Source organism: Taudactylus pleione, unplaced genomic scaffold (assembly GCF_031769625.1).
Source record: "Taudactylus pleione unplaced genomic scaffold, aTauple2 ptg000609l, whole genome shotgun sequence".
NCBI classification, from domain to species: Eukaryota; Metazoa; Chordata; class Amphibia; order Anura; family Myobatrachidae; genus Taudactylus; species Taudactylus pleione.
The window spans coordinates 5,226,607-5,254,284 of NW_028285011.1; the positions used below are offsets into that span (position 1 = coordinate 5,226,607).

Genomic DNA, 27,678 nt, shown 5'->3' on the forward strand with positions numbered 1-27,678 from the left:
GCGACAGACGTAGGAAGACAACAAACTACATTTCCCAACAGCGCCTGCGCGGCGTCCAGAGACTTCCGTGTCCTGCTCATCGCTGTGCTGCTGCTGCTGCTGTCACCGGGCGCTACGTGTTCCGGGCGGGGCCACAGCTGCGGGAGCTGCCGCTCAGGTGAGATGTCCCCCAGCCCTACCCAGCACAACTTACTGTCTGTGAGCAGCGGGGGTGACGGTGTGCAGGAGCTGCGAAGGGGGAGGGGGCTGTGTCACTACATGTCAACTCCATGACAAGTTCCTGTCCTATGATCGGGCATGTGGCACAGGGCTGCAGTAATGGTATCTATCTATCTATCTATCTATCTATCTATCTATCTATCTATCTATCTATCTATCTATCTATCTATCCTTCCTTCCTTCCTTCCTTGCCAACTCTCCCTCATTGTCAGGGAGACTTCCTGAAATAGTAGCAATCTCCCTGATTCCCTGAAGAGTCTGGCAATCTCCCTGATTGCACCTTACCCCCATTATGTAGCTGTTCCATATATAAAAAGCAGAGCTATATACATTCAAATGTGATTATTAGTATTCCCTGCATTGTTTATAAGGCACAATGGGGGTGATTCAATTCTTTTGCCTGCGGCTTATTTATTAAGACGCCCGACGGAGCAATTAAATTGAATTGCAACGCTGGGCGCTCATTAATAATCACGCTGTAAAAAACAATTGAATCACCCCCAATGATCCCTATGGCTACATGCATTTTCTGAAAAGTATCAGTGGGTTTTCATCAACAAATAGATCTTACTAATTGCTCTGGGGCTTGTTTACATGTTGATGTAAATCATATTTATGACACGCCTCTCAGATGTAGCAGTACACGCCCACTTTACCGCCACGCTCATAGGTGCTGCTTTCACAGTCTCCCTGAAAAGCTTTTTCAAAAGTAGGCAAGTATCTATCTACTCACATACACACTGTGACTACATCTGTGCTGTATCTGTTGCAGTTGTGTGTGCTGTATTATTACTATTATTATTATTCTTTATTTATATGGCGCCACAAGGGTTCTGCTGTTGTGTATGTACCATGACGCTGCAGTTATGTGTGTGTCATGCCTGCTGTGTATGTACATGACATCAGTGTGTGCAGCTGCTGCAGGATGTCTCAGTGTGGCACAGTGAGGGGAGTCATTCATCTGTTTCCCGGCTCTGTGACATCCCAGCGTTGTATCCTGGTAAGCCCCTGTCTCATCCTCTTGTATTGTTATTACAGGTTAGTGATAGAGAGCTGGCACATGAAACACATAGCTGCATATAAGGTAAAGATATACTACAACATGGCTATATTGTTATTTTTGTCATTTTAACCCTTGTTTTATTTAATAAATACCAATCAAATGCATTTAATTAGTTTCTGCAATATAAATTTAGAGTTGCGCACATGGAGAAGTATAGAGTAGGCCGGATATTTGTGATTTTGCTTTTATTAGCAGCTGTTTTACCTTCATTTCAGTGCCTCATTGCATTGGATGTCTATAAAATGACACTAAAAGTGTTCTTTATACACATGGGGTTGATTCAAGTTCAATTCGCCCTGTGAGTAAATGCTATATGCCACACTTACAGTAGCTTTGGACTCGCTGATTTTTGTGGGGCTGCGTACAAAAATCTGTGAATCTGGAGCAAGATCAGGCCTGGAGAGGGGTCCGATGAGGTGCCATTGCTGGGGTTTCCACACCATTGCACCAGCCACTCGCACCCCTCATGGCTAAGTAGATTGACCTGCAAGTCATGGCGTGACAAACATTTACCATGTTACACCATATGCTGACATTGTCTGACTTCTGGTCTAAGGGCCTGATTCAGACCCGCTCGCAAGCGGGTCGACTGTTAGGCAGTGCGCACGCGCGGCGTGTGTGAGCTCCGGAGCGAGCGCAAAAAGCACTTGCTCAGGCACTCGCATCCAAAAGGGGCGGATGTTGAACGACAGCTCGCCCGTTTGGAAGGCGGGGCAGGGGGTTGGCTGGGCATAAGGAGGCGTTCCGTTTGTGGACGGCCCTACTGACATCACGAGTGATGTCAGTAGGTGGACTTCCTGCTGTATTAGAGCAGGAAGTCCACTGGGGCTTGCGGCAACGAGACCCTACCGCAAGGGTCTCATCGCAAGCCCGATGGTCGCGATGGTCTTGACCATCGTGACCATCACCTGGCCGCCCGCTATAGCTGTGGGTGGTAACTCACAGTTATGCGAGCGGCCAAGAGGCAACAACTAAAAAAACAAGCGCCCGCCCTGATTCAGAGCCTCTGAATCAGGGCCTAAGTGCATATACACACTGATCAGATGTTGCTGTATATCTGAAGCCTGACAGCCACCACAGTTCATGCCATAATAATCAGCTTATTTCTTCATAATTTTAGTTTTTCTGCTAATTTGTGCCAAGTAAATTCAGAAACACTGCTTTTAAGCATAGGGAGCAACATCATTAAGACTTGAAACATTTTGTCTTTTTATACATTTGTCACATGATGTGTATACATTCTGGCAGAGCAACTTGGTATTAGCTATAGTTTTAAAGCATGAAGCACTTTTTGGAAGGGTATAGTCATCAGAACACTGACTGCATATTTCTGACAATGACCTGACAGCAATGTGCAAAATATCAAGCATTTGGTCATTGCCTCTTGTGTATTACATTTTTTTTGCTAAACAGATAAAAGCTACTCTACATGACCTTCCTCTAAGGCCTTGCGAGAATTTGTTCAACATACTGGTTACAAGTAAGTTACCTTTTCAATAGGTGTGTGTGTGTGTGTGTGTGTACATATTATATATAGCTAGAAGCAAGTCGTCCGGCACTCCAGAAATTGAAATGCAAATATCTTGCTCCGGTGCCTACCTTGGGGAGATATATATGTACCTGTAGGTGTCCTGAAGAAGGAGACTATCTCTCCGAAAACGTCAAAGAATAAAAGCACTTTATTTTTCCCCGCATTAAAGACTCTCAGTGCCGCCTTCACAGTCTGTCTGCACCCATTATAGTTACACCACTGATCTGAGCAGGTAGTTAGTTGCACTGACCTATTAACAGGTTAAGGTAGAGGATCCCAAACTTGGACCTCAAGGCACCCTAATGGTTCAGGTTTTAACTATATCCATGATTGAGCACAGATGGTTAAATCAAAAGACTGAGGTTCTCCTGTGCCCAAGCAGTGGAGTAACTATCTTGGGTGCAAAAAGCAGTGGGGTAATAATCGAGGGTGCAAGGGGTGTGTCTGCTATCTGGCCCGGGTTGCCTCCAGGGCCCGCCGCTCGCCCTGCTCTCAGTCACGCATGGATTGGGCCACCGGGAGTCACCTGCCAGCAGTGTCAGCCCGCCCGTTACTCCGGATACTCAGCCACTAAGAACATTGGCTCTGCCGCCGCCAATCCCCAGCAACCGTCGCCAGTCCCCTGCTGTACATGAACCACACTAAGGATGGCACAGCCGCTGCTATCCCCCGCTGTTGCCGCAGTCCCCTGCTGTACAGGAGTCACAAGGATGGCGCTGCTGTCACTCCGCCGCTGCCACCGCCAGTCCCCCGCTGTGCAGAGCTGACAGGTAAGTTTGCTGTTGCTAGCGTGGAGTGGAGAGGGGCTGTGCTGAGGGGGGGGAGCTGAGATGTGAGGTGGGGGGACTGTACTGTGAGGGGCTTATGATGAAGAGGGCTGTACTGTGAGGGGATGGGCTGTGAGGGGAGAGGTTTTTCTGTGCTGTGAGGGGCTGTGATGACTAGGGCTGTGCTGAGAGGGGCTATGAGGGGAGAGGTTTTTCTGTGCTGTGGGGGGGAGGTGCTGTGCTGTGATGACGGGTGCTGTGAGGTGGCTGTGAAAGGGGAAGTATGTGGTGCTGTGAGGATGTGATGAATGAGGGAAGCAACCGCACTAGTTTGTGACATACCCTCCAATGATAATTTATATTTTCCTTATTAATCAAGTATTGGAGAGGTGCTACCCACTGTAACTAGACTTCAAATATAAGTAGTAAAAGATAGTGGTATGGCGAACAATTCACATAAGTACTCATAAAATATAACTTTTATTGTTTCTATATAAAATGAATAATTCCAGAGAAATGGTGAAATATTTTTAGTTTTTACTATAAAATCTGTGTCCGCGATTGTATGTTCAATAAAACAAAGAATTAGATTGTGTGTTGCAGTAATTACAAATGTCAGTATATATCAGTGTTAATTCATATCTTATCTCTTATGCCCATACATGGTGCGATAAAGCAGCCGATCTGACGGATTGGTACGATATCGCTGCTATATCGTAGTGTGTATGGGCAACATATCGGATAGTGCGTGCACCTGTGGGGTCGTACATCGCACCTCCAGATCTTACTGCAGGTTCAGTTGATCTGGGGATGCGATATGCGATCCCATGCAGCGCTATGCGAGGGGGGTGCTAGCATATCGGGCGGTCGGCCACCTGATCGCACCGTGTGTGGGGACCACCCGATATGTTGGCCGTCGCATTCCCCGCCACGTCGCAAGGTGCATATTGCACCGTGTATGGGCGGCTTTACTGTCTGCGTTCCAGTCGGAATATATTCTGTTACACTTAGCAACTGTTTCAAATGACTGCACAACAATTAAACAATGTTACAAATGGCTGTATATGTACTGTGTCCTTAGTATATGTAATAGAAAGTGAATATTACATATAATAAGGGCACAGTGCAAATACAGCCATTTGTGCTGTGAGGATGGTGAGTGAGTGCACTATAGAGGGAAGTAGAGGTGTAGAGAAGTACAGTCCTGCAGCACTGGCTATGTTTTTTCATGTGGGGGCTAATGTGTTTTTTTTTCTTGTGGGGGCAACTGTGTGTTGTTTTTTTTAACCTCTGTGCCATTGGGAGTGGGTGGGATGCTTTCAAGATTTTGCTATGGGGCCCACAAAGTTCTAGTTACGCCCTGTGCCCAAGCATAGTTATTGTTTAAACCTGGACCATTAGGTTACCTTGAGGACAGAGTTTGGCAACCTCTGAATTAAGGTCTGGCAAATAATATATAATGAAGTGAAAACATCCTCTTTATTTCCACAATACTTCTCCCTGTATATTAGTCATTAGTTTATTGTGACAGTTTGTTTCTGTTTTCTGCATGCAGGATATATGTAAGGACACCCATCTTCCCACAAGATGCTGCCCACCACAGCAGTCAATTCTCGGACTCAGGGCAACGGCACAATAAGCTCTATGGATGCAGCCAGGCACACAGCTGGTGCCAAACGCTATAAGTACCTGCGGAGACTTGTCCACTTCAGACATATGGACTTTGAGTTTGCCCTCTGGCAGATGCTCTATCTTTTCACTTCACCACAGAAAGTATACCGAAACTTCCAGTATAGAAAACAAACCAAAGACCAGTGGGCAAGAGATGATCCAGCGTTCCTGGTGCTGCTGAGTATATGGCTTTGTGGTATGTTGTGCTGGGATACACAGAATAGACACATTATGGGGGGAATTCAATTGCAGACGAAGGGTGCGAATTGCCGTTGCTATGGTATTTAATTGGCAGCCCGTCTCGCGCCCTTCGTCCGGCCGGTGAATGCCTGATTAGCTCATGAGTGCTCACTATCCTATGGTGTGGCGAACACTTATCTGCGAGGTCCCGCTGCTGTAAAGTGCAGTGGCTGCCGCACAGATGCAGCCGGGCGAATGTATTCACCCTTAATTGAATTCCCCCCTGTATCCGTACGTTCATTATCACTTTTAGGATTGTGAGGACTGCATATGTCTAGTGTTCCCTCTAGCTCCGGCGGCAGGCAGGGCGCCGGAGCCAGAGAGGGCAATGTTGTGCGCGCGCGTCTGAAAAGGGGGCGTGGTTACGAAAAGGGGGTGTGTCTATAAGACGCGTCCCCTTTTCGTCATACTTGGGGGCGTGCCCGGCGCTTACGGACATACCGGGCAGCCCCCAAGCGCTGCAGAAAGGGAGAATAGACGCCGGGCGCATGCGCCCGGCGTCTATTCTCCGGTGGTTACCGGGTCACCGCATGTCTGTCCACCCGCGGGACACTGCGTCCCGTGGGTGAGAACGGCTCCCGCAGGCTGTTAGGGCAGGGCGCTTTTGCCCTCCAGAAGGAGGGCAGGGCGCCGCGCCCCGCTAAAACAGCCTAGCGGGAACGCTATATGTCTTCTATTCCATGATAAATGATTGTATTAGGTCTTGTATTGCACAGTTATACATTACAATTAGATATGGTCTTTGGTGGTACACACGAGTAATTTAGTAACACGGTCTGCTGAGGATTACTTACTTGAGTATAAATGTGTCATTAGCATTTGGGAAAAGAATGAAGGAACATGAATTTGTGAATAGACTGTTCACACAATCTATGTGTTTGTCTTTCTTCATAGTGTCAACACTAACGTTTGGATTCGTCCTGAATATGGGCTTTTTTGAAATATTGAAACTGCTTCTTTGGGTTGTGTTTATTGACTGTGTTGGTGTTGGGCTGCTGATTTCAACATTAATGTGGTATGTTTATTCACTTAATGCATTGTTTAAATACTGCAAATTACACGTAAGAAACGGTGTAGGAAGACTAATTCAGTACGTGCTGAAAGTAACAAGACAAAAGGATTTAGTTGAATAGATTATAGTAAGGTTACATGGCAAATATTTATAGTCTTGATTAAAACTCCGTCAAAAAGATGGTATTCTGCAAATTTCTAAATGTCCTGCAGCATGCTCCCATCTTTTGTGTATGTTTTCTTCTATTTAGATTTGCTAACTTTTTAATTTCCACGGACACTTTGCTATTGTGCAAGTGCATCTGTGTAAGTTGCAAGTGCGCTACATCCCAAATATGACAGGACATGACAGTAGTTTCAGCACCTGATTTGATGCCTGTAGCACATGTAATAAACAGCTGCTGAATTATCTATAACTTCTGGTATCTTCGCAGCTCTTGTCCTCCCACAGCATCCTCCATAGCACTGATTTAAGGCATCATGCAGCATCCTCCATAGCACTGACTTATAGCTGTGTTCTGATACACTATTGCTGTAGTCACACCAAACAGCCCATCTCTGCGTGCCAGGTCCCGTCTGACATGGCACTGAGTGTCTTTTTCACCTGAAAATGCATCTGAGTCGCAAATGGATTCTACAAACTGCTTCTCGAGTCTGCACTGATTTAATTGATATGCGGCACTTGTATATCTGTGTGCAGTATTGTCCCCAGCGCTGACTTATGGTGTCATGCAGTATTGTCCCCAGTGAGGACTTATGTAGTGTTCACTCTAGGAATTTTTTAGGACAGGGTGCTTATTACCTAGGAGGGCACACCTGAGTGCACCCTAAAAGAGGTGTGGCCTCTTGGAGAGGGGGCATTGTCGTGTGACATGCCCCCTTTCCATAATTTTGGGCTGTGCCCAGGCTAGCGGGAATGCTATAGTTAGAGTGGAAGATACTCACGATCAATACCGGGTATAGGCATCTCCTGCAGTGAATAGGGTCATTATAATAGGAAACTGTGTGGGTAACAGTACAGGGTGTGAAGACAACTGCTGTGCTGGTACACGGGGACACCCAGGATACATCTCCCACATATACTGGCACTATGGGCAGGGATCAGTATAGAAAAAAAGGGGGGGGTTAACCCCCTATTTTTCCTCAGCACACTGAATTGTACCTGCAACAATATATGAACACTATATGGTGATAGAAATTCAGAGATATTAGTTGCATGCATTTGCAAATCCATGGGAAGCTGCTAGGCCACGTCACGGCTTCTCTGTTACTATCAGTCCCTAACACTAAGGGGTTCATGTCTGGGGCGCAGGGCACCCCAAAAATCATCCAGCCCAGGGCATCACACGAAAACTGTAAAAAGGGTGACAATGAAGTGAAAGTATAGATGTTTGAGAATAATTAATAAGTGTTGGAAAAGGGTTAAAATATATGTGAAAAAATTACATGAATAAAAAACATAATATTGTATAGCAAAAACATAACAAATATAGCATTTTATGGCGTCGTGCAGCATTGTTCCCAGCGCTGACTTATGGCGTCGTGCAACATTATCCCCAGCACTAACTTATGGCGTCGTGCAACATTATCCCCAGCGCTGACTTATGGCGTCGTGCAACATTATCCCCAGCACTGACTTATGGCGTCGTGCAACATTATCCCCAGCGCTGACTTATGGCGTCGTGCAGCATTGTCCCCAGCGCTGACTTATGATGTTGTGCAGCATTGTCCTCAGCGCTGACTGTCCCAGCACTGACTTGTGGCGTCAGCGCTGACTTCATTTTTGGGAGAGGTGTGTCCTAAATTAGATAATGCCTTCAATCTGTAGCGTTGTGAATATTCACATTGTAAATAACATGGAGAGAATTGATATCAGCCATTAGTCATTATTGTACATGGAAGGAAGGTTACCAAGGGTTAGATTCTGAGACGCAATTGCTTTATTGTCTTTTGCAGCTGTCGCGTCTGCAGCCTCACCCTATGGCCGCTACAAGCCACTTCCTGGTGTAACTCTGTGTGTATGATGTGCAAGGACTGAGGCACCCACTTGCAGAGTCTATAGATTCGGCTTTTCCTCTAGTGCATAAAGATACAAACATTGGTCGCAGCTAGGAAACTTGTACCTGCCCTATGGGTGCAGTTTCTCTGTCTGAGTATGGCCTCCTTCAGCGTCATGCCCTTGACACTCCCATAACACGCTGTTTCTGCGTGCACCTATTTTTGTCACCGCCCAGTAACATTGCCTATACCGTTCTTCCTGCAGGTGCCTGAATCACTACTGCAGCTCTGGAAGCACCCCATCGTGGTACATGTGCAGTGCTAATATTTCTACTTCAGGGTCCATAGGGGGTCCACAGGGTTGACCTTGGGGTATAGGTTGGGAACCAAATCCGGGCACCACGCAGTTAAAGCTTTTAGCTCCCAGGATGCACTTGGGTCCACTCTCCCTATAACCCCACCCCCCAGCCAGAGGCACCTCAGTTTAAGTTGGTGCCCGGCCGGAGTCGGGTCACCGTTACTGCAGGGGGGCTGCTTAGCAGCCCCTAAGCTTAAAAGAGTTTTATTTTATTATTTTTTACTACTCTTCAGAGCGGCAGCATCAGACTGTCCAATGGACGTCTAAGCTGCCGCTCCTACACCCCGCCGGCGCTGCGACGCCAGTACAGATCTGGGGATCGCAGCGGGACCCCAGAGTCTGTACTAGCCGGGCTCTGGAGGAATCCCTGGGCTGCTGCCGGATCGACGGGGACAGGTAAGTCGCGTGGTCACCGCTTGCGGTGATCCACGTGTGAATATGCAGCCTTATGCCTCCGGTCTCTGGGGACAGACCGGAGGCGCTAGCGGTGGCGGCGGGCTCCCCCTCCATGGAGGCATACCCCGCGTGTCCACTAGCCCACCAGGGATTATAGCGGCAGCGGGAGCCGGCATCCCGGGGGGTTAATTGCTAGCCAGGGGAGGAAGCCTTCCCTGTCTAGCGGCTCCTCCCCTCAGCTCAGCGCGCCTTTCAATACTACAGTCTGGCGTCGCTGAGCTGCTTCCTCCGCGGGCCACGCTTCTTCTGAGGTCTCCAGTGGCCATTTTCTCTCTGTGGTGCTGCAGAACTCTTAGGATGTCAGTGAGCCCAGTCCCCCTGCGTACCTGGCCATTTGGGTGAGTGTACACAGCGCTATAGCCTTCCCAGACACTGAATCTGGGCAGTTGAATGTAGCGACATTGTGCAGTATATTATATGTCATGCAAATGTATGTATATATATATATGTCTGCATTGTATGTGACTTTTGCTAGTGCTGACTGTCTGCTTTTTCTCTCACCTGTCAGTGTATATCTATCCCTTTTCTTTATCTGCCCTAATACAGGTGTACCTGGGGTGGTTCTGAGACCTCACATATATATATTTGTTAATATCTGTGAGGTTTGTCACATACTGTTGCGTGCTGCACGTTGCCATATTTTAGATGGAACTGTGAGTTGCATACGCTGATAATGGGTCCCTGCAGCTAATCTTAGCGTCAGTCAGGACCGGTATGGCGCTGCTTAATATTTCCGTCAAGATAGTCAGATATATCTGACCAGGAGATTGCACACGATACTGCACCCATTATTGCGATCCTGCAAGTCATAGCCTGCAGAAATTAGTGCGGAGGATTTTAACTCAGAAAGGTTTATGTATGCGGCACCATCTGGTGCGGGGCCCCTTGCACGACCCCCTTAAAGGGCGGTTTATTTCTCAGGATCCTCTCCTTTGAGGATCGCCGGGCGGGCCCCATTGTCGTCACTCGCTTGGAGTTACTTCACCATACTGCCCTTTTGAACTCGGGGTATCTCGCAATTTCTTGCAATTTACCCCTGTGCAACAGACTGTCGCTCCCCGCCGGGGTTTTTCACAGTACATGAATTACCTCCGATACCACATCGGTCTGTCATTCCCCTTGCAGGGATTACCACAACGGCCACCCTGGTGGATGTTGTTTTATAGAAATACTAATTGGCGTGATATATGCCCTGTGGTTACTGACCAGTGGCTCTGCCGTGAACTGGATGGTATATTCGGCTCTTTCCCTCTCACATGGGGGGAGCCGATTTCAAGTATTATTATCCCTGCTTTGGGGCTGGTAGCCAGGTTCATTCTGGATATAGAGAATGTCGATCCTGCACCTGTATCATACATCTCCCGTTTTCTGCCCAGCGGGTGGATCTCATAGCGGGAGTCTGGCTGTCGCCAGATACGAGGAGTCACAAAGGCCTCCTGTTTCCCATTCCCTGAGGGTCCTCACAAGTAATGGAAATCCCCTTCTGGGATGGATTTGTATGTTAATCATCGGGTTACAGGCATTAATACGCCTCCCATCCCGGCCTGGACGGATTTTACGGATCCGTAGGTGGTAACTTTGCCTGAAATCAATGTACTCGTTTTCAGGGCCTGTTGCCCGTCCTACCATGGCCATCGCATGGTGATGCTTTTGTGACGTTTTTCCCCTCCAACACGTCCTGAGGTTCAAATATCTTTTGCCGCTCACATAAAATATGCAGTGGTCATATGTGGGATTACCTCATGGGATGCCGGTCTTCTAACTTTCAGGGTTTCGGCGGCGTCTGTATCCGCCGCAGTACCCTATGGCTGCGTTATGGGAAAGCAGAGGTGCACACTCCTTCCATGGGGAAGATCTTGTTTGGTCCTGACCTTGACAAGATCGTTGCATCATTGGCAGTATCACTAATGGGGAGATACCGTCTTTAGCTACTCCCACTACATTCGGACTAACTCTGTTAAGTCTTTTTGTCCTCAGGGTCAGCCTAAAGGCCTGTTTTTTCCTAGGCTGTCGGCCTCCATGGGGGCCACCATATCCAGTACCGAGCAGTCCTGGACTTCCGGACGACCCTGTTTCTACACCTGAGGATATACCCTCAGCCTGACGGGTCAGGTCTACATCTGGGGAATTTCCAGAGTGAGGTACTCTCATTGCTCAGGCAGCCTCCTCACAGGCATTGTTACATGGGCCCTTCTTCAGACCTGATCAGGGCCTTACAATCCCAGAAAGCTATACAGTCTTTGTGGTAAGCAGAGCTATTTCGGCCAACCTCACTATCTCAGTGAGGGACTGGTTGTTCTACTTTCTTTCTGGGGCGGTGACCGACTGGTCCTCATTTGCCTATACTCTGTCTCAAATCCCTGAATCAGATTCCAACGGTGCCTGGACTCAGGTGGAATCGTCCATGCTCCATCATCCGACGTTTGGAACCTGGGGATTTTAGGGTATATCTGAGTATTCAGGATACGTACCTACGGGTACGTACAGAGCCATCTCATCAGCAGGGGTTCAGGTTTGCTGTGCCACAGCAACACTTGTAAGTTTCGGGCTCTGCCTTTTGGGACTGTCCTCAACTCCACCGGGGTTTACCAGCCTTATGGATTTTCTGACAGTTCACCTGTTCAGGGTATCCGAATGCTCCTTTCTCTGGACGGTCTCCTGCTTTTAGCAGGATCACCAAGGTACTTTACCGCCAGGTCAGGATAACCGTGGCTTCTTCTCGGCACAGATAATTAGTCAACGGAGAAAAAGTCCTCCCTACATCCCTCACAGGGTTTTCTTCATCTGGGAGCACTGCTGGATTCTCAGACTCTGAGAATTTTTCTGGCGTAAGACAAGATCTCCACTCTTCAACTTGGAGTGTGCGGATATCTACGCATTCGACATATGTCATTACTCTTTGTGATGCGCGGTCTACCAGAGTGTCTACCTTTTGGTAGGGTGGAATGTGCTCAGTTCCATTCCAGACCTTGCCATAATTGACTCCCCTCCAGATGGATCGAGTTTTTCCCATCGGATCGATGTTCGAACGATGATACTTTCTCCAGAGGCGAGTTGGTCTCTGTCCGGGTGGCTATGGCCATCTCGTCCAGGGTGTTCTTTACTACAGACAGTGTCTGGTCCGCATTCGTTTCGGGGCAGTTGGACGTCTGTCGTTTCTGTCCTGCCACTTAACTTGTTGATACTTTAGGCTGTCTTGGACCTTCACTCTGGCCTAACCCATATGTCACGGTAAACCTGAATAGGTTCAGTCCGACAGTGTCACAACAGTGACTTCCATCTAGGCAACACTGGTAGTTGGGTGGCAATGTCAGGTATGTCATCCATTCTGGCATAGTCCAAGGGTCTTCTCCTGGCCAACTCTGCAGTGTTTATTCCCGGAGCTCTCCATTGGGAAGCGGGCTTCCTCAGCTGTTGCGACGTGCATCCCGGGGACTAGTCTCTTCTCCAAGAGAGGTTTCAACTCCTGGTGAGCAGAGGGGGCCTCCCTGAGGGGATTGATCCTCATGGCCTTCTGACTTGATCACACATTACCGGTGTTACAGTCCAGCTCCAGGAGTACTGAAGCTACCTTCAGTGACTCTTTGTCAGTGAAGTGGTCCTTCCACTTTGTGTACCTGTGTCCTCCGGTCTCCCTTCTTCCTCGAGGTCTTCGGAAGTTTAATTCGAGACGGAGGGGCTTTCCTTCTGGGGGCTCCAGTTCGTCCCAGACATCACTGGTACTGAGATTTTCGGAGTCTCCTCATCGATACTCCGTTCCTACTGCTTCACTATCTGGACCTGTTGTCTCAGGGTCCTTGTTTTTCCCTGGACCTGGATCGTTTGTCTTTGACTGCGCCCCTACTGTGGTCCTAGGGCTTCCCTGGCTCTGTCTTCATTGAGATGTTTAGAGCAGATAGGCCAGACTTTGCTGGGATCTGCCACGGACGGTGGCACACATAATTCTTATGGTATCGTACCTGTCGATACGATCCTCCGGTGTCCAGGATTTTCAGATATTCTGGCATTCCTTCCGGCTGGCTTGGGTTTCACCCTTGGCCTGGCCTTCCTGACAGTGCGGATCTCTACACTGTCGGTATGGTTAAGATATGGAATTGCTCCGCTCTGGTATCCAGTTCATCCTTTGGAGTGTTTTCTGGATTATGCCTCCACTTGTCCTCCCTAGGGACTCCTGGGGAGTTAGTAGTGGTTCTTTGTTCCGTCCGGGGACAGTCAATGGAACTGCTGGTTGTGATAGCCATTACATGGTCTATTGTTTAAGCTCTCTCTCTCTCAGGGTGTTTAAATCAACCAGGAGAGTGTCTGAATTGGGAGCGTTCTCATGTGGCTCCCTCTTCTGGAGGGCATCATGTCAGGGTGTGAGTTGCTCTCGCCCTGTATTTCTTCTTAGAGTGGTTTTTAGGTTCCATATTATTCTGGAACTTATGGTACGGCCATTCAGTCCCCAGTCTTCTCGGCTGGTGTGGCCTCATTGACTGTGGTCCGGCCTCTTTGGCTTTATATGATCCGTTCAAGTTCCTTATGGTAATCGGACTCCTTATTGGTGGTCTGCGGTTTCTGGTTTTCACAGGAAACGATGGCCGGCCTATAATGAAATGTTGGCTGGATGGCCTCGTATGTCTTCCTCAGGGGCCTACCCATAGGTAGGCATTTCTGTCGTTGAGGCTTGTTTTTTCTCGGGTCATGTAACCCTCGTGGGCGGCTCGTTGTGGCGCCTCGGCTGTTTTGCCTTACTAGGTGTCCACGTGGTCTTCTGTCCAAACCTTTTTTTAAGGTTCTAGGCATTGGTTTCCTTTGCCTCTCAGGATGCTTCCTTTTTGGCGACGGATTCTCCTCTCAGCACAGGAGCGTCCCCACCCTTGGTTGAACTGCTTTGGGACATCCCCAAGGTCAACCCTGTGGACCCCCTATGGACCCTGAAGTAGAAAACAAGAGATATGGTAAGAACTTACCTTTGTTATCTCTGTTTCTACGAAGTCCATAGGGTCCACAGGGCGCCCGCCCTGACGCACCTGGCTTCATATGGGCTGTGTTACTGGTCACCGGTTTCCCGTCTCCTTTTCTGTGAGTATGGTTCTAGAGTGTTCCAGTTTTCTCTCTCTTTTTCTCTCCTCCTCCGGCCTTTGGCTACTTACAAACTGAGGTGCCTCTGGCTGGGGGGTGGGGTTATAGGGAGAGTGGACCCAAGTGCATCCTGGGAGCTAAAAGCTTTAACTGCGTGGTGCCCGGATTTGGTTCCCAACCTATACCCCAAGGTCAACCCTGTGGACCCTATGGACTTCGTAGAAACAGAGATAACAAAGGTAAGTTCTTACCATATCTCTTGTTTTAGGTTTGTTCACACATGAGCATTAGCTAAAAATTGCTCCGCTCCATGAACATCAGACCCTAAATGTCTTTGTACAGCCTCTTTATATCAAGGGTAATTGTCTATTTATATTTATTATACATGGTGTTCTCAATGACAGATGATGTAAGGCAGGTTTAACGTATTAATGTTTCTATATTGTTCCAAGCTGTAGAAATGAAAGCTCTCAAGTTGCATACACATTAAGGTTCATTTTCATGCCTCCTGAAACTTGGTTGCATTTTTAATTGTACCAGTCTCCTACTTAAAGCTAGTCAAAGCATTAAATAGCAACACTGTATCTAAGCCGTACTTCCACATTTTATTGATTTAGAATTTGTTTCTGCCCTTGAAATCTACTATAATATTGGCCCAGAGCTCTAAGTATTGCCAGTCACAGCCTAAACATAGTTCTTGTTGCAGCAGCTGTTCATAACAAGTTGTAGTGACACAATTTGTTTGTTTGCTGTCAAACTCAATAAGGAAGGGTCATTTTACAAGCCCCAAACTCTGCAGACCGGTATTGCCTTTTTATGCACACAAGTGATGGTGATAGGAAAAAACCTGGTAAAATCAGTCTGCACCAGTTGTATGGGTTGGTACAGTATAGGGAGGAAACTGTACAAATGTCACGTCAAGGTCCAGCCATACTGTTGCTGTCAGTACAGTAGACAGATGTAATCACAAAGCATCAACCAGGAACCAATCAGTATGGTTCATGGCCATGTGATAACTATGAAAGCCAATCACTGTGACCACAGTAACCGTTGCTTATAAATAAGTTCTGCGGCTAGACACTTGCCCCCTTCGCAGATACTGAATATTAACTGTTCACTATAGAATTTTTTACGACAGTGTGCTGATTACATAGGAGGGTACTTTTTCATTTTGTAGGGCACATTTTCCTGCACGTGTCTTTGGTGCAGGTGTTCAAAAAAAAGGGCGTGGAGGAGGAGTGGCCTTGTGACACACACCGTTCCCATCATTCTGGGAGAGTGCAAGACTGTCCTATAAATAACCATCATCCATTCATTTACACCAGAAACAACATACGGCTCCAATAGACGTGCAGTGTAGAGTATGCTGGTGCTGTATAAGTAGACCCAGCCTAATGGGATCAGGTGATCCCCTGGCACAATGCTTCCTGCTTGTGAGTCCTCACCTGGTGCTCTCCGTTTCCTGTACTAAGGTCTCATCGATGATCACCTGGGGATGTATAGGCCTGTGCTGCCGCAGCCCGTCTCCCGTGGTCATTAACAGCAGCAGCTCACACCGTGCCACACTCACGCCAAGGGCAGACGCAGCCAGCAGGAGGAGGAGGGCAGAGTCAGCATGCTGAGGCCAATAGCAAAAGAGGTATCACCACTGCCAGCCACTGGAGACTGTTCTCTGTTGTCATTGCAGCCCAGTGGCCAATGGAGACACATGCACTCTATAGCTTGCTTTTGACCTCCTCACCTTGGGCCAGGGCGATGGTGGTCAGGCGCGCACACACAGTTGTGAGTGCCAGTGGTGGGGTATTTTCCGCTTGCTGAGGACAGCGGGGCACCTCCATAAGGGGATGTAGTCCGGAAGCCGACGGTCTAAATCCCGACCGCCGGCTTCCCAACACTGTAATCCCAGCGTGGTATTAATGAAAGGCTTTGAAAACTCGACGCCTGTCATTAACCAGACGCCGGAAGACCGACGCCCGGCATACCGAACGAAGGTAAGCTGGATGCCGCGGGGGGATGGGAGGGTTAGGTTTAGGGCTCCCGGGGAGACTTAGGGTTAGGCACCCCGCCGGGAGGGGTAAGGTTTGCCTAGGGGAAGGGAGGGTTAAGGTGCATACACACTAGACGATATGCTCCCTGAGCGATATCGTCTAGTGTGTCCCTGGCAGGCTGTGCTCAATGTCGTTCATGACATTGAGCACAGCCGCTGAACGATATCATTAGCGATATCGTTCAGCGCCGGGCTCTCTCACCCATTCCCTGACATGCAGCAACCTGACGAGGTCGTCAGGTTGGCCTGCATGTCAGCCCGATGAACGAGGATGACGAACGACCCGCGGGAACGCGCGTCGTCGTCATCGTTCATCTTTTTTGTGTTAAAAATGGACGATAAAGTGGACGACTGAACGATAACGATATCGTTATCGTTCAGTCGTCCACTTTAATCGCCCAGTGTGTACGCACCATTAGGGTTAGGCACCCCTGGGGGGAGGTTAGGGTTAGGCACCCCCCCTGGGAGACTTAGGTTTAGGCAGCGGGGAAGGAGGAGGTTAGGTTTAGGCACTTAGAGGGGGGATTAGGGTTAGGCACTTGGAGGGGAGGTTAGGGTTAGGCACCCCTAATGGAGGGTTAGGGTAGGGAACTAGGTTAGCGATACTTACCTTAGGACAATCAGGATTTTCACCCTTGCCGGGCAGCCTCTGTCGGGATTTGAACCGCCGGCCATGCGTCCAGCGGTTAACTTACCACACCCTCCATAAGGGCAGGGTGCATTTCAGCACTTTAAAATCAGGCAGAGCGCTGCGCCCGGCTAAAGGTGCTAGTGCTACCATGTATAAAAACAAAATAACTTTAACCACTTAACTGGCTATTAATTAAAAAAAAAAAAAAAAGCTCAGAATTGTCCTTTTTTATGATTGAATTAGGTTAAGAACATATATTTATAAGTTATCCAACACAATTTTATTTTAAAAAAGTAAGTTTTTTTTTTTTTAATCTTTTTTATTTATAAACACAACATTATTATCGTTTTTTGTTTTTTTTAAACGTATCGACCATTCATATATATATTTGGCTATCAGTAGAACATCGCAACTTTTCAATTGCCCAGTGGCTGCTCAGAGTAGGTATACACTGGGGGACTGAGAGCTGCTGGATTTACATTTGCCGCCGGATGGGGGGTCTTGCCGTGCTGTCTGATCAGCAGTTCTCTCCCTATTAGCTGTGAGAGCAGACTGCTCTTTATGTTTCTATTTATTTATCTATTTTTCTCCACTAGTATTTGGAAGGGGGGGGGGGTTGTGTTTTTGCTTTATGTAGATGTTGGATAGTGAATGCTTGCATTTACACCTTTCCTTAAACAATTAAGTGTTTATATGAATTCTTTAGTGTTTAGGGGAGTATGTAGGTAGTTACAAATTAAATTGTTAGGTTACTGTTGATAAGTTAAATTACATGGTCCAACAAACAATTAAGAGGGAAAAAATTGGCTATGGAATATTAGCCTGGAGAGCCTCCATGCAATCCGTCCATTCGCTGAGAAAAGCAGACACATGGGATCCCTGTACACAACAGTGATGGTTATGTGACATATTAGAGTGACCAGTGCCGTATGCATTTAGGTGTATTCCTCTGGTTGCATATGATACAAAGAGGAAAAAAAATCAAATACAGCCAAGTTGGGCAAAATTATTATTTATTTTGTTTTACATAAATTCCCAGTGAAGTTTGGGAAGAGAAAGATCACTTTGTATGTTCAGTTTCATGTGAAGTAATTTTAGGAGCACTTAATGGATTCATTATAACATGTAGCTGGAGACACATTGCCATATAGAGGCTTTGTAGTATAAATCTAACATATATTCCTGACTTTGTAAAATCAGGTCAGATAAACGTGGCAGTCTTGAAGCTGTTAAATTGAACACAAGTGAGAGGGGATGTGGGTCTGTCTTTATTACTTGGGACACTTTTTTGGGTGTGTTTTATTACACTGGACAAAGTGCACCTAGTAATAAGCTTCCCTACAGTGCCGCTGGAATGTACAAATTGTCACAATAAATGAAATCTTGTTTGTACACTTAAAGCAGTACTAGGTACTCTTATGCACCTAATCCATCCATATTTATCAAGTAATCACTTGATCTTCCCATTAGCTGATGCAGAATTTTCACCCCGGCAGATGCTATAGTCTTAGCCCCCAATTCCATGCACTTCTCTGTAATGTTATGCACGCATGTGTCCACATGCAGCAGTATGGCATAAATTATAAATATATATAAATATTTCATATTGTACTTTGGCCGTATGTACAGGGCAGTAACAGTATCTCAGTAAATCAATGTACTAATGCTGCAAACTGAGATGGATGTCTGCACGGGACACTGAGGATTGTGGATGCAGTCTATGGTGAGCCGAATGTCCTAAAACCCAAAATAATGTCAGCCACTAGGAAACAACTTTATTAATAATCTTCACAGTTTTTATATTACATTGTAGATATTCCATTCCAACCTGCAGGATTGTACACTGTAAAGAAATCCGATCCTTGAATTATCCTTTGTACCTATATGTGATTTCATTCAGCTATCGTTATTTAACATTTATACACTGTGTTTTGTGTTTCAGGTTTATTTCTAACAAGTACATGGTAAAACATCCAGGAAGAGAGTACGATGTGGAATGGGGCTATGCATTTGATGTCCATCTAAATGCCTTCTATCCACTTCTGGTCATCCTGCACTTCATCCAGTTGATTTTTATCAAATGTAAGGAATTGTAGAGGAAAGTCTGTCTTTTTCATGCTTTGTTGCTCATCCTAATAGCACATCGCAGCTTAGCCTTACATAGGAATAACAAGGTATTCTATTTGTAGGGAGCTACAAAGCTTTCACTGGAGAAGGTGTAGTAAATGAAGTTTAGTGACCAGTTGCAGAAGCTGATTTCTGTAGACCATGGGTTCCCATGCTCTGCCATTACAGTCCAGGTTTTAAGAATATCCATGCTTGAGTCCAGATGGTTAAATCCAATTGACTGAGGTACGAATTTAGTCACCTGTGCTCAAGCATGGATATCCTTAAAACCTCTGCTGTAGGCAGTATATTTTGGAAGACTGCGTCAGAAGGCTGGCTGAAGGTGGATGAAAAAGAGATGTGTGTTTATTAGGTGCTGCCTGTCATATACAGGGGCTGACACTTTGGGAGTTTAGTTGCTGTGAGTGCTTGCATTGTAGCTGAAGCCAATGCCTGGGAGCTGGGTAGAAATACCACAATTAGTGGACTCCAGAAAGATATAAAGGGAATCCGAAACTGGTGGGTTCAGTCTGAAGTTAGTTTAGTCTTGAACAAAGTTTTTGCTTACCTTAAGGTGCATATCCACTACACGATGAAAGAACGAATATACTATAACGACATCGTTATTGTTCAATCATTCCTTATATTGTGCAGTGGATAATGTGCCCACACTGAATGATATGTCGTTCAGTGCAGACACCCTCCCTCATTCCCGAACATGCACAACCCGACGATCTCGTCAGGTTGGCCTGCATGTTCAGGCGACGACAGATGCTGACAACGACCAGCGGGAGAGCGCATTGCTGGTCGTTGCCGGCATAATTACTGCCCAATTAATGAACTATGTCGTTATTGTTAATTTTAATCATGTAGTGGATATGTGCCTTAAGTTTGGTGACATGGGGGGGACTGCCAGGAATCCCAGAGGTGTGTCTGTGTGTGGCATTTGTGTTTTTTTTTTTTTTTCATTTAGAAAGCTCACAAAGACAAATATGGAAGACATAAACAGAATAAGCCTTACAAATGAGCTATTTTTTAAATAAAGTTATTGGCAATAAACCATAACATATAAGGGGATTGGTGGAAGGGGAGGGGGAAAAGGCGTAGGTGGGGGGGAGGTGGGAAACAGGACTACCAAGAAAATAAGATATAGTTAAGAATACCAGATATTGGACAGAAAGCATTAGAAGAAGAAAGTGCTGCTCGAAGAACAGGAAAAGTATTCAGCTAGTTAGAGGAGTTTGCCACTTAGAGGCCAGAGCAGAGGGAGCAGAGCCATCCAATGCGCATGAATCATATATGGGTAGCAAGTGTGGAGACCAAAGGTGAAGCAGTGCCATCATATAAGAGCCATGGAGCCCACACTTGAGAGAACATATGACCTCTATAATGAAGATAGAAGGTGATATTTTCCATCTCCGCCTTATGCCTGATTTGCAACTTTAGAGAGGGATGGTGGAAGAGGGTTCTTCCAGTTGCGAGCAATCAAACTCCTGGCAGTAACTAAGATATGGGATTACAATTTAACAGAGCGCTTATTAAAATCAGGAGGGGGGAAACTTAAAAGGAAGGTCCATGGGTCCTTCGCAATCGGGTTCTCAAATATATTATTCAGAAGAGTATGGACCAAGGTCCAAAAGGGTTCGAGGACTGGGCAGGTCCACCAGATATGGGCTAGGGTACCTCGAAGGCCACAGTTTCTCCAACAGAGGGGTGAAGCAGAGGGATACATATGTGAGAGCCGTACTGGGGTATAATACCAGCGGTAGTATAATTTATAAGAAGTTTCTTTAAGGCGAGTAGAGATAGAGATTTTAGCAATTGTCAGTCTCATGTCGTCCCAAGCCTCCGCATCAGGTGGGGGGCCAAGGTCTACTTCCCAGGAGGACTCATGGGGATTATTAGCGGGGAGAACCGCATCAACGAGGATATTGTAAATTTGAGAGACCATTCCCTTAGACATGGGGCAATGTTTACAGAGCCGTTCAAAGAGGGTGAGGTCGGCATTTGTGTTTTTGATTTGGAGTAGAATTCAAGAGGGAATAACTGTTCACAAATTGCTTCTGTCCATGACAATAAGCTACCTTGTTTCTGGAATGCCTATTAGCTTTAGTATTGTGATATGAATGATAAGCCAGTTTGCTGATTTAAAGGATGGACCAGTAAACCTTTCTTAAAAAATATTTTTCTAAAACATGCTCCCTTGACCTCATAGATGTGCAGCGATTCAGTCGAAATACACTATATGGACAAAAGTATTTGTATGCTTGACTATTACACCAACAGGGACTGTAATGACATTGTATTCAAATACATATACTTTAATAAGGAGTTAGTCCCCCTTTTACAGCTATAACAGCTTCCACTCTTCTAGGAAGGCTTTCCACAAGATTTTGGAGTATTTCTGTGGGAATTTGTGCCTATTCATTCTGTAGAGCATTTATGAGGTCAGGCACTGATGTTGGACAAGAAGGCCGGCTCACAATCTCCATTCCAGTTCATCCTAAAGGTGTGCGATGAGGTTGAGGTCAGGGCTCTGTGCAGGCCAGTCAAGTTCTTCCACACCAAACTCATCAAACCAGGTCTTTATAGTCCTTGCTTTGTGTACTGAGGCACAGTTATGTTGGAATAGAAAAGGGCCTTACCCAAACTGTTGCCACAAAGTTGGAAGCATTGCAATGTCCAATATGTCTTTGTATGCTGAAGCATCAAGATTGCCCTTCATTGGAGATAGAGGCGTAGCCAAAACCCTGAAAAACAGCCCCATACCATTATCCCTCCTCCACCAAACTTCACAGATGGCACAATGCAGTCAGGCAGGTAACGTTCTCCTGGCATCTGCCAAACCAGACTCGCTCATCTGACTGCCAGTGATTAGTCACTCAACAGAGCACATTTCCACTGTTCCACAGTCTAGTGTCGTTGTGCTTTACACCACTCCATCAGACGCTTGGCATTGGACTTGATATGAGGCTTGCATACAGCTGCTCAGCCATGGAAACCCAGTCCATTAAGCTCCCGCCGCACAGTTTTTGTGCTTACATTAATGTCAGTGGAAGTTTAGAACTCTTCAGCTATGAAATCAGCAGAGCGTTAGCGACTTTTACGCACCATGCTCCTTAGCAGTCGTTAAACCCGCTCTGTGATTTTACGTGGTCTTCCGCTTCGTGGCTGAGTTTTGTTGTTCCTAAACGCTTCCACTTTCTTTTTTTTTTTTTTTTATAATAGTTTTTATTGAAAGTTTAATACAAAGAAATGGGGATACAGAAGGAAAAAGAAGGGAAAAAGGGTAAGCCAGACATATTGCATATCACAATATAAATCAATCGATCTTGGTCCTTGTACATATAATTGATACTTAAACATTTTAGGACAAGAAAAATGTTTTATAAAACACTTCACAACACATATAGACAAAATACTAAATAATCAGTTAATGGAACTACCCCGGATCTGCGTGAGGTGAACAGAGAACACCGGGAACAACCGGAACACTATAAATGGTGGAATGGCCTTGTTTTTCCCTATATTCTCCCCATTTAAACCATTTCATATGGATGGAATTGACGGAGGAGGAGTATTTCTCACCCGTTGTTTCAAAAACAAAATGCTTATGGATCTTGTTTTCTATGAATCTGATGTTGGGGAGAGAGTCTGTCTTCCACCCCTGAGCAATTGTAGCTTTTGTAGCAATCAGCACATGACCCATAATATATCTCTCGCCACGTGATAATTCCCCAAGATAAAAGTGGAATAAGGCAACTAGAGGCTCCGCCTGAATAGTTACACCAACTATTTTACTAATCATAAAAAAAAACACATTCCACAAGGGGCGAAGTAGAGGACAGGACCAAAAGATATGAAAGATGTCTCCCACCAAACCACAACCTCTCCAGCAATATTGCGAGACAGAGGGCCAGATCTTATGCATACTTTCAGGAGTAAAATATGCTCTCTGAAGTAATTTGTAATACATTTCTGAATGGTTGATACATTTGGATATAGTAAAACTGGAACGAAAAATAATATTCCAGTCCTCATCAGAAAGGCTCACAGCCAGATCCCTCTCCCATTTAAGTTGACACGGAAGTTTCCCTTTTTTTTTTTTAACATCTGATACTGATACCACCAAGATATACCACCTTTGTGATTAGAGGATCGCAGGCGAGTCAGCAGCAGCGATGGGAAGGCAGGTTTTTTAAGTGGAGAAGGGAGGTGACTGTGCAACCAATGTCAGCTGTAAATATTTATGAAAGTCCTGCCTTGTTAAACCAAATTGCGTCTGAAGGGACACAAAAGAAGCCAAATCCTCCCCCGCGAATACATCCCCCAAAGAAGAGAGGCCCGCCCTCGCCCAGGAACCTAAGTGCATATCAGGGATCAAATTGGCTATTGATCGGAGAGACAGATTAGGAGAAGGCAGGGAAATCTCTTCATCTAAGGAAACACAGGCATGCCAACATACTATTGTAGTCTGGACTGCTTTACAGAATCCCGGTCTGAAGGAGATTTCAGAAGAGGGCAGCCAGAATAGATCAGGAAGGGGAAAGGGGCGCATAAGTTCCCTTTCAATAATTACCCAGGGTTTGGGAGAGTCTATTATGAACCAGTGCCTTGCCTGGCTAAGTATACACGCTGAATGGTATCTCTCCAAGTCTGGGAAGGCCACTCCGCCTGTCTCCTTAGAGAGGGAGAGGGTATTTCTCGCTATTCTGGGTTGATTCCCCTTCCAAATATATTTAGTGAGTATTTGGTAAAATTTGTTACATATGGATTTGGATAGGGGTCTAGTAATGGTCCGAAATAAATGGGAGAAGCACCATTTTTGCAGCCGCAATCCTTCCTAGCCAGGACACCACATGTAGCATCCATTCTTTTGTTAAAGTTTCATAAGCTTTCAAGAGGGGCCCAAAATTACATTCAATAAGATCATGGTCTCTAGCTAAATGCACCCCCAGATATCTGAGGGACCTAGATTTCCATGTATATCTATACGTCTCCTGTAGTTTCTCCAAAATTACAGTTGGGAGGTTAAGAGGGAGGGCTTCTGTCTTTGCTGTGTTGAGTTTGTAAAAGGACACTGCTGCGTATTGATCCAAGATGGCATGCAATGCTGGAAGGGACTCTTCTGGGTGGAGTAAACACAGTAAAATATCATCTGCGAATAAGTTTATTTTATGGGAGAAGCCTCCGAGCAAGGGACCATGTATGGATTTGAGGGTTCTGATCATCTCCGCCAGAGGCTCAATGGAACGCTTCCCCTTTCTAATAATATCACTTACAGTTGACCATGGAATATCCAGCAGGGATGAAATTTCATGAACCGTCTTATTGCAATGGTGGCATCCTATCACAGAACCACACTTGAAGTCACAGAGCTCTTCAGAATGACCCATTTTGTATCATAAATGTTTGCTAATGAAGACTGCATGGCTAGTTGCTCGATTTTATACACCTGTTGCAACCGGTCTGATTGAAACAAATTAAATAATTAACAGGTGTGGCCAAATACTATAGTCCATATAGTGTATCTACATATGTACATGTAAAATTAAGTCAAGTCATCGTTTAACTTCTATTTAATTCTTAAAAGTAATTGATTAAATTCATTTATATTAGTTTCCCCAACCCCCATAGCTATTAGTCACCAGTACCTTGGTGTCACCTGCCCTTGTTTTGGAATAATTTATTTTGTCTTTTACAGTGGTCGCATCAAATTGGTTCGTTGGGTACTTTATTGGAAACACATTCTGGTTGATTGCAATTGGTTATTACATTTATATTACATTCCTTGGATACAGCGGTGAGTTTTGTTCTTTTATTCTACAACATTGAATTTTTTTTTTGTAACATGGTAGTGGTAATAATGGTTATCCATTTTGAAAGGCTCAAATCTCCTCTTGAAGTGGATTCATGAAAAGGTATACAATTCCCTCAGTACTAGATGCTCCGTGAGAATGCATTAGTTTAATCTACTGTACTTAATACAGAATTGAAACACTTATTTAAGTCTTATTGGAAAAGTTATATGTGAAAGTGGGTAATTTTATAATTTAAAAAAAATACATTACAGATGTGTCGAGTACACTATTACTCTAGTCGCGCTAAACAGCCATATTTGGCGCAACTGGGCTTGCGCTGAGTTTCTTTTTCGCCAGAAAATGAGTGTCGCAAAACTGCTTCACGACCACACCGAACTACACTGATTTCATTTGCTATGTAACACTTGTATATCTGTGTGCGACTGAGCTGCACGGGAGCTTCTGTGAAGTTGGCCTGATGGCTTACCATGTATTTGTCAATGCATTCAACAAATATCTTTTGACTATTACCATATAGTTTTCATCTATTGCTGCAGGTACAATTTAGTGTGCTGGGGGACACCCCCCTCTCTGTATTTTTTTTTGTTAAGGATATGAGCAGTATCAGGAGAGAGAAAGGCAAGCAAACAATGATTTCCTGATTAACAAGGTCTGCTTTGATGTTCAAGGATGTGCTCTGCTCTCTTTCTCCTCTACAGCGTTTAAATAGGGTGGCTCTTTAATCTGGTACAAAGGGGTCAATTTATTAATGATACGCTTTTGCAATTTGTCAGTACCGTCCATGATCACATTGCAAAATGCGATCATAACGGCCGGATGTATCTTCCGGGATATGCAGGAACCTGCAATGTCTCTGGAGAGCTGGCGGCCAGTGCCGGGGCTGCTGTGCATGTGCAGTCCTGGTGACTGGCGGCCATTGCCTGCGGAGGATTCCAGAGGAACCTGCTGACGGCTAATTATGCGGTGTGTAGCCATAGGCTACAGCAGCTAATGCCATCTTCAGATGGCGTTAGCTGAGGGGCCCAATATCGGGAATGCATCGCATTCCGGATATTGGTAAATCTGGCAGCATCGCATCCCCCATAGAAACCTGCGGGAATGGAGAGATAACGGCGATACCTGCTGCGGCCCCTCCTTAATACTTCAGTGTTCCCTAGTGGATGAAGGAGAAATTTGAGGTAAACCTCCAAAAACTGGTGTTTTCGGAGATTTTACCTCAAATATTCAATGATAAATGGGCCCCAAAGTGTATTACTTGCAGATATCCATGATCAATGCAACTGTTGTGTTTCAGGATAAATTTTGAAGACGACAACGTACAAAAATAAGGCTATCCTGGTTTTCATCTTTTATAATTTATATGAAAATGAGAGCTAGTTTAAGTATTATTTTAGATTATTATGAATGTTCTGTATGATATTCAGTCAGATACTTCAATAATTTTATAAGCGTATAGTACTGTACTTGCGGTTAAAAGAATAAAGTGTTCCTCGAGACAGGAAATGTGTTTTTGTGAAAAGCATGGGTATGGTGTTTGTGTTAAACAATATTTTTCTTTTTCCTCTTTTTAGCTCTGCCATTTTTGAAACACACAGTGATATTACTTTATCCGTTTTCAGCATTGATACTGCTCTACGTCTTGTCATTGGCCTTTGGCTGGAACTTCACCGAAATGCTCTGCACTTTCTACAAGCAGAGAGTAAACTGAATGGACTTTTTGCTGGCTGCATTGTTTAAACAATTGTTGATTTTGTACAAATTGTAAATATTACTTTTTGTTGTAGAATATAGGTAAAGTCTCTGATTTAAGAAATCTTATTTGGAATTTTATTTGGGAAATGGTTATAAATGATTTGAAAGTACATTAAAATATTGTCATTGCTTAGTTATACACTACAAGATCAAAACCAACAAGGTGTGGCATGAAAGGGACAATACACATGGTTGTAGTCAGTAAGCACATATCCTTATATCGGAGAGAGCCACATTTGACAAGGAATCAGTGTATGCATGGACCTTACTTGCTCACTGTGCCTTAATGTTTGGGAGGCTCCCAGGTTTGGTCCCATTGGGGCTTGACAACACAATATGCACTGAATTGTGGCTCTCCACCCCTGTACAGTACTGAGATTTGCAGCATTATATTAGGGGGTTTCTCCCAGACTCTTATAAAGTGGGTAATTATGGCCGAATTTAAACATTCTGAGGATGCAGAAAAAAATGTATACTCCTTTCTAGATCTTAAAGAATAATCAAGCAAAAGTTCTTTCTAGTGTTCACAACACCCTTATCTATCTGTATTATCACCAAAGATATACACTGGCTTTGTTATAGGGGCTTTACTCGTGGATTTATAGTAAAGAACCATTTTAACTTTGATAGCAATACACCTATAATTCTTCTGACTTTCTTTGTTTCAATTAATCTCCCTCTAGCGTCCTAAGTTTTGCATTCCCAACTATAGGCCAGCAACCAACTGTATAGGTGAATTTTTCATAAACTGGTGCAAATATTATAGGGAACTTGTGCTTTTTATTCCATTACTGATACAGGTTGAGTCTCCCATATCCAAAATGCTTGGGACCAGGGTTAGTTTGGATATCGGAATATTCCATATTTTGGAATATTTGCACACTCTAATGAAATATCTTGGGACTGGGACCCAAATCTAAATAGGTTTTATATACACCTTAT

At 45.3% G+C, this 27,678-nt stretch overlaps 1 protein-coding gene across 3 annotated transcripts; it reads left to right on the forward strand.

Moving 5' to 3' along the window:
- The first annotated feature begins 17 nt into the window (after positions 1 to 17).
- UNC50 (unc-50 inner nuclear membrane RNA binding protein) lies at positions 18 to 26,797 on the forward strand. Of its 3 annotated transcripts, none has more exons than XM_088454108.1 (8): positions 18 to 157; positions 1,258 to 1,303; positions 2,696 to 2,762; positions 5,136 to 5,447; positions 6,386 to 6,506; positions 18,999 to 19,138; positions 24,867 to 24,965; positions 26,556 to 26,797. In XM_088454108.1, exons 4-8 carry the CDS (start codon positions 5,168 to 5,170, stop codon positions 26,690 to 26,692), a joined length of 777 nt encoding a protein of 258 aa, XP_088310234.1. In that variant the 5' UTR covers positions 18 to 157; positions 1,258 to 1,303; positions 2,696 to 2,762; positions 5,136 to 5,167; the 3' UTR covers positions 26,693 to 26,797. The 3 variants fall into 3 exon arrangements, with proteins under 3 accessions (XP_088310234.1, XP_088310236.1, XP_088310235.1); XM_088454109.1 differs by lacking the exon at positions 18 to 157 and adding an exon at positions 187 to 321; XM_088454110.1 differs by lacking the exons at positions 1,258 to 1,303; positions 2,696 to 2,762.
- Positions 26,798 to 27,678: the final 881 nt, after the last annotated feature.

Excerpts from the sequence above, each read along its gene's own strand:
- UNC50 (XM_088454108.1), top strand. The coding sequence starts at position 5,168 with ATGCTGCCCACCACAGCAGTCAATTCTCGGACTCAGGGCAACGGCACA. Across the intron at positions 6,507-18,998 it reads CTGATTTCAACATTAATGTG|GTTTATTTCTAACAAGTACA; the intron begins GTATGTTTATTC and ends TTTGTGTTTCAG. Across the intron at positions 24,966-26,555 it reads TACATTCCTTGGATACAGCG|CTCTGCCATTTTTGAAACAC; the intron begins GTGAGTTTTGTT and ends TCCTCTTTTTAG.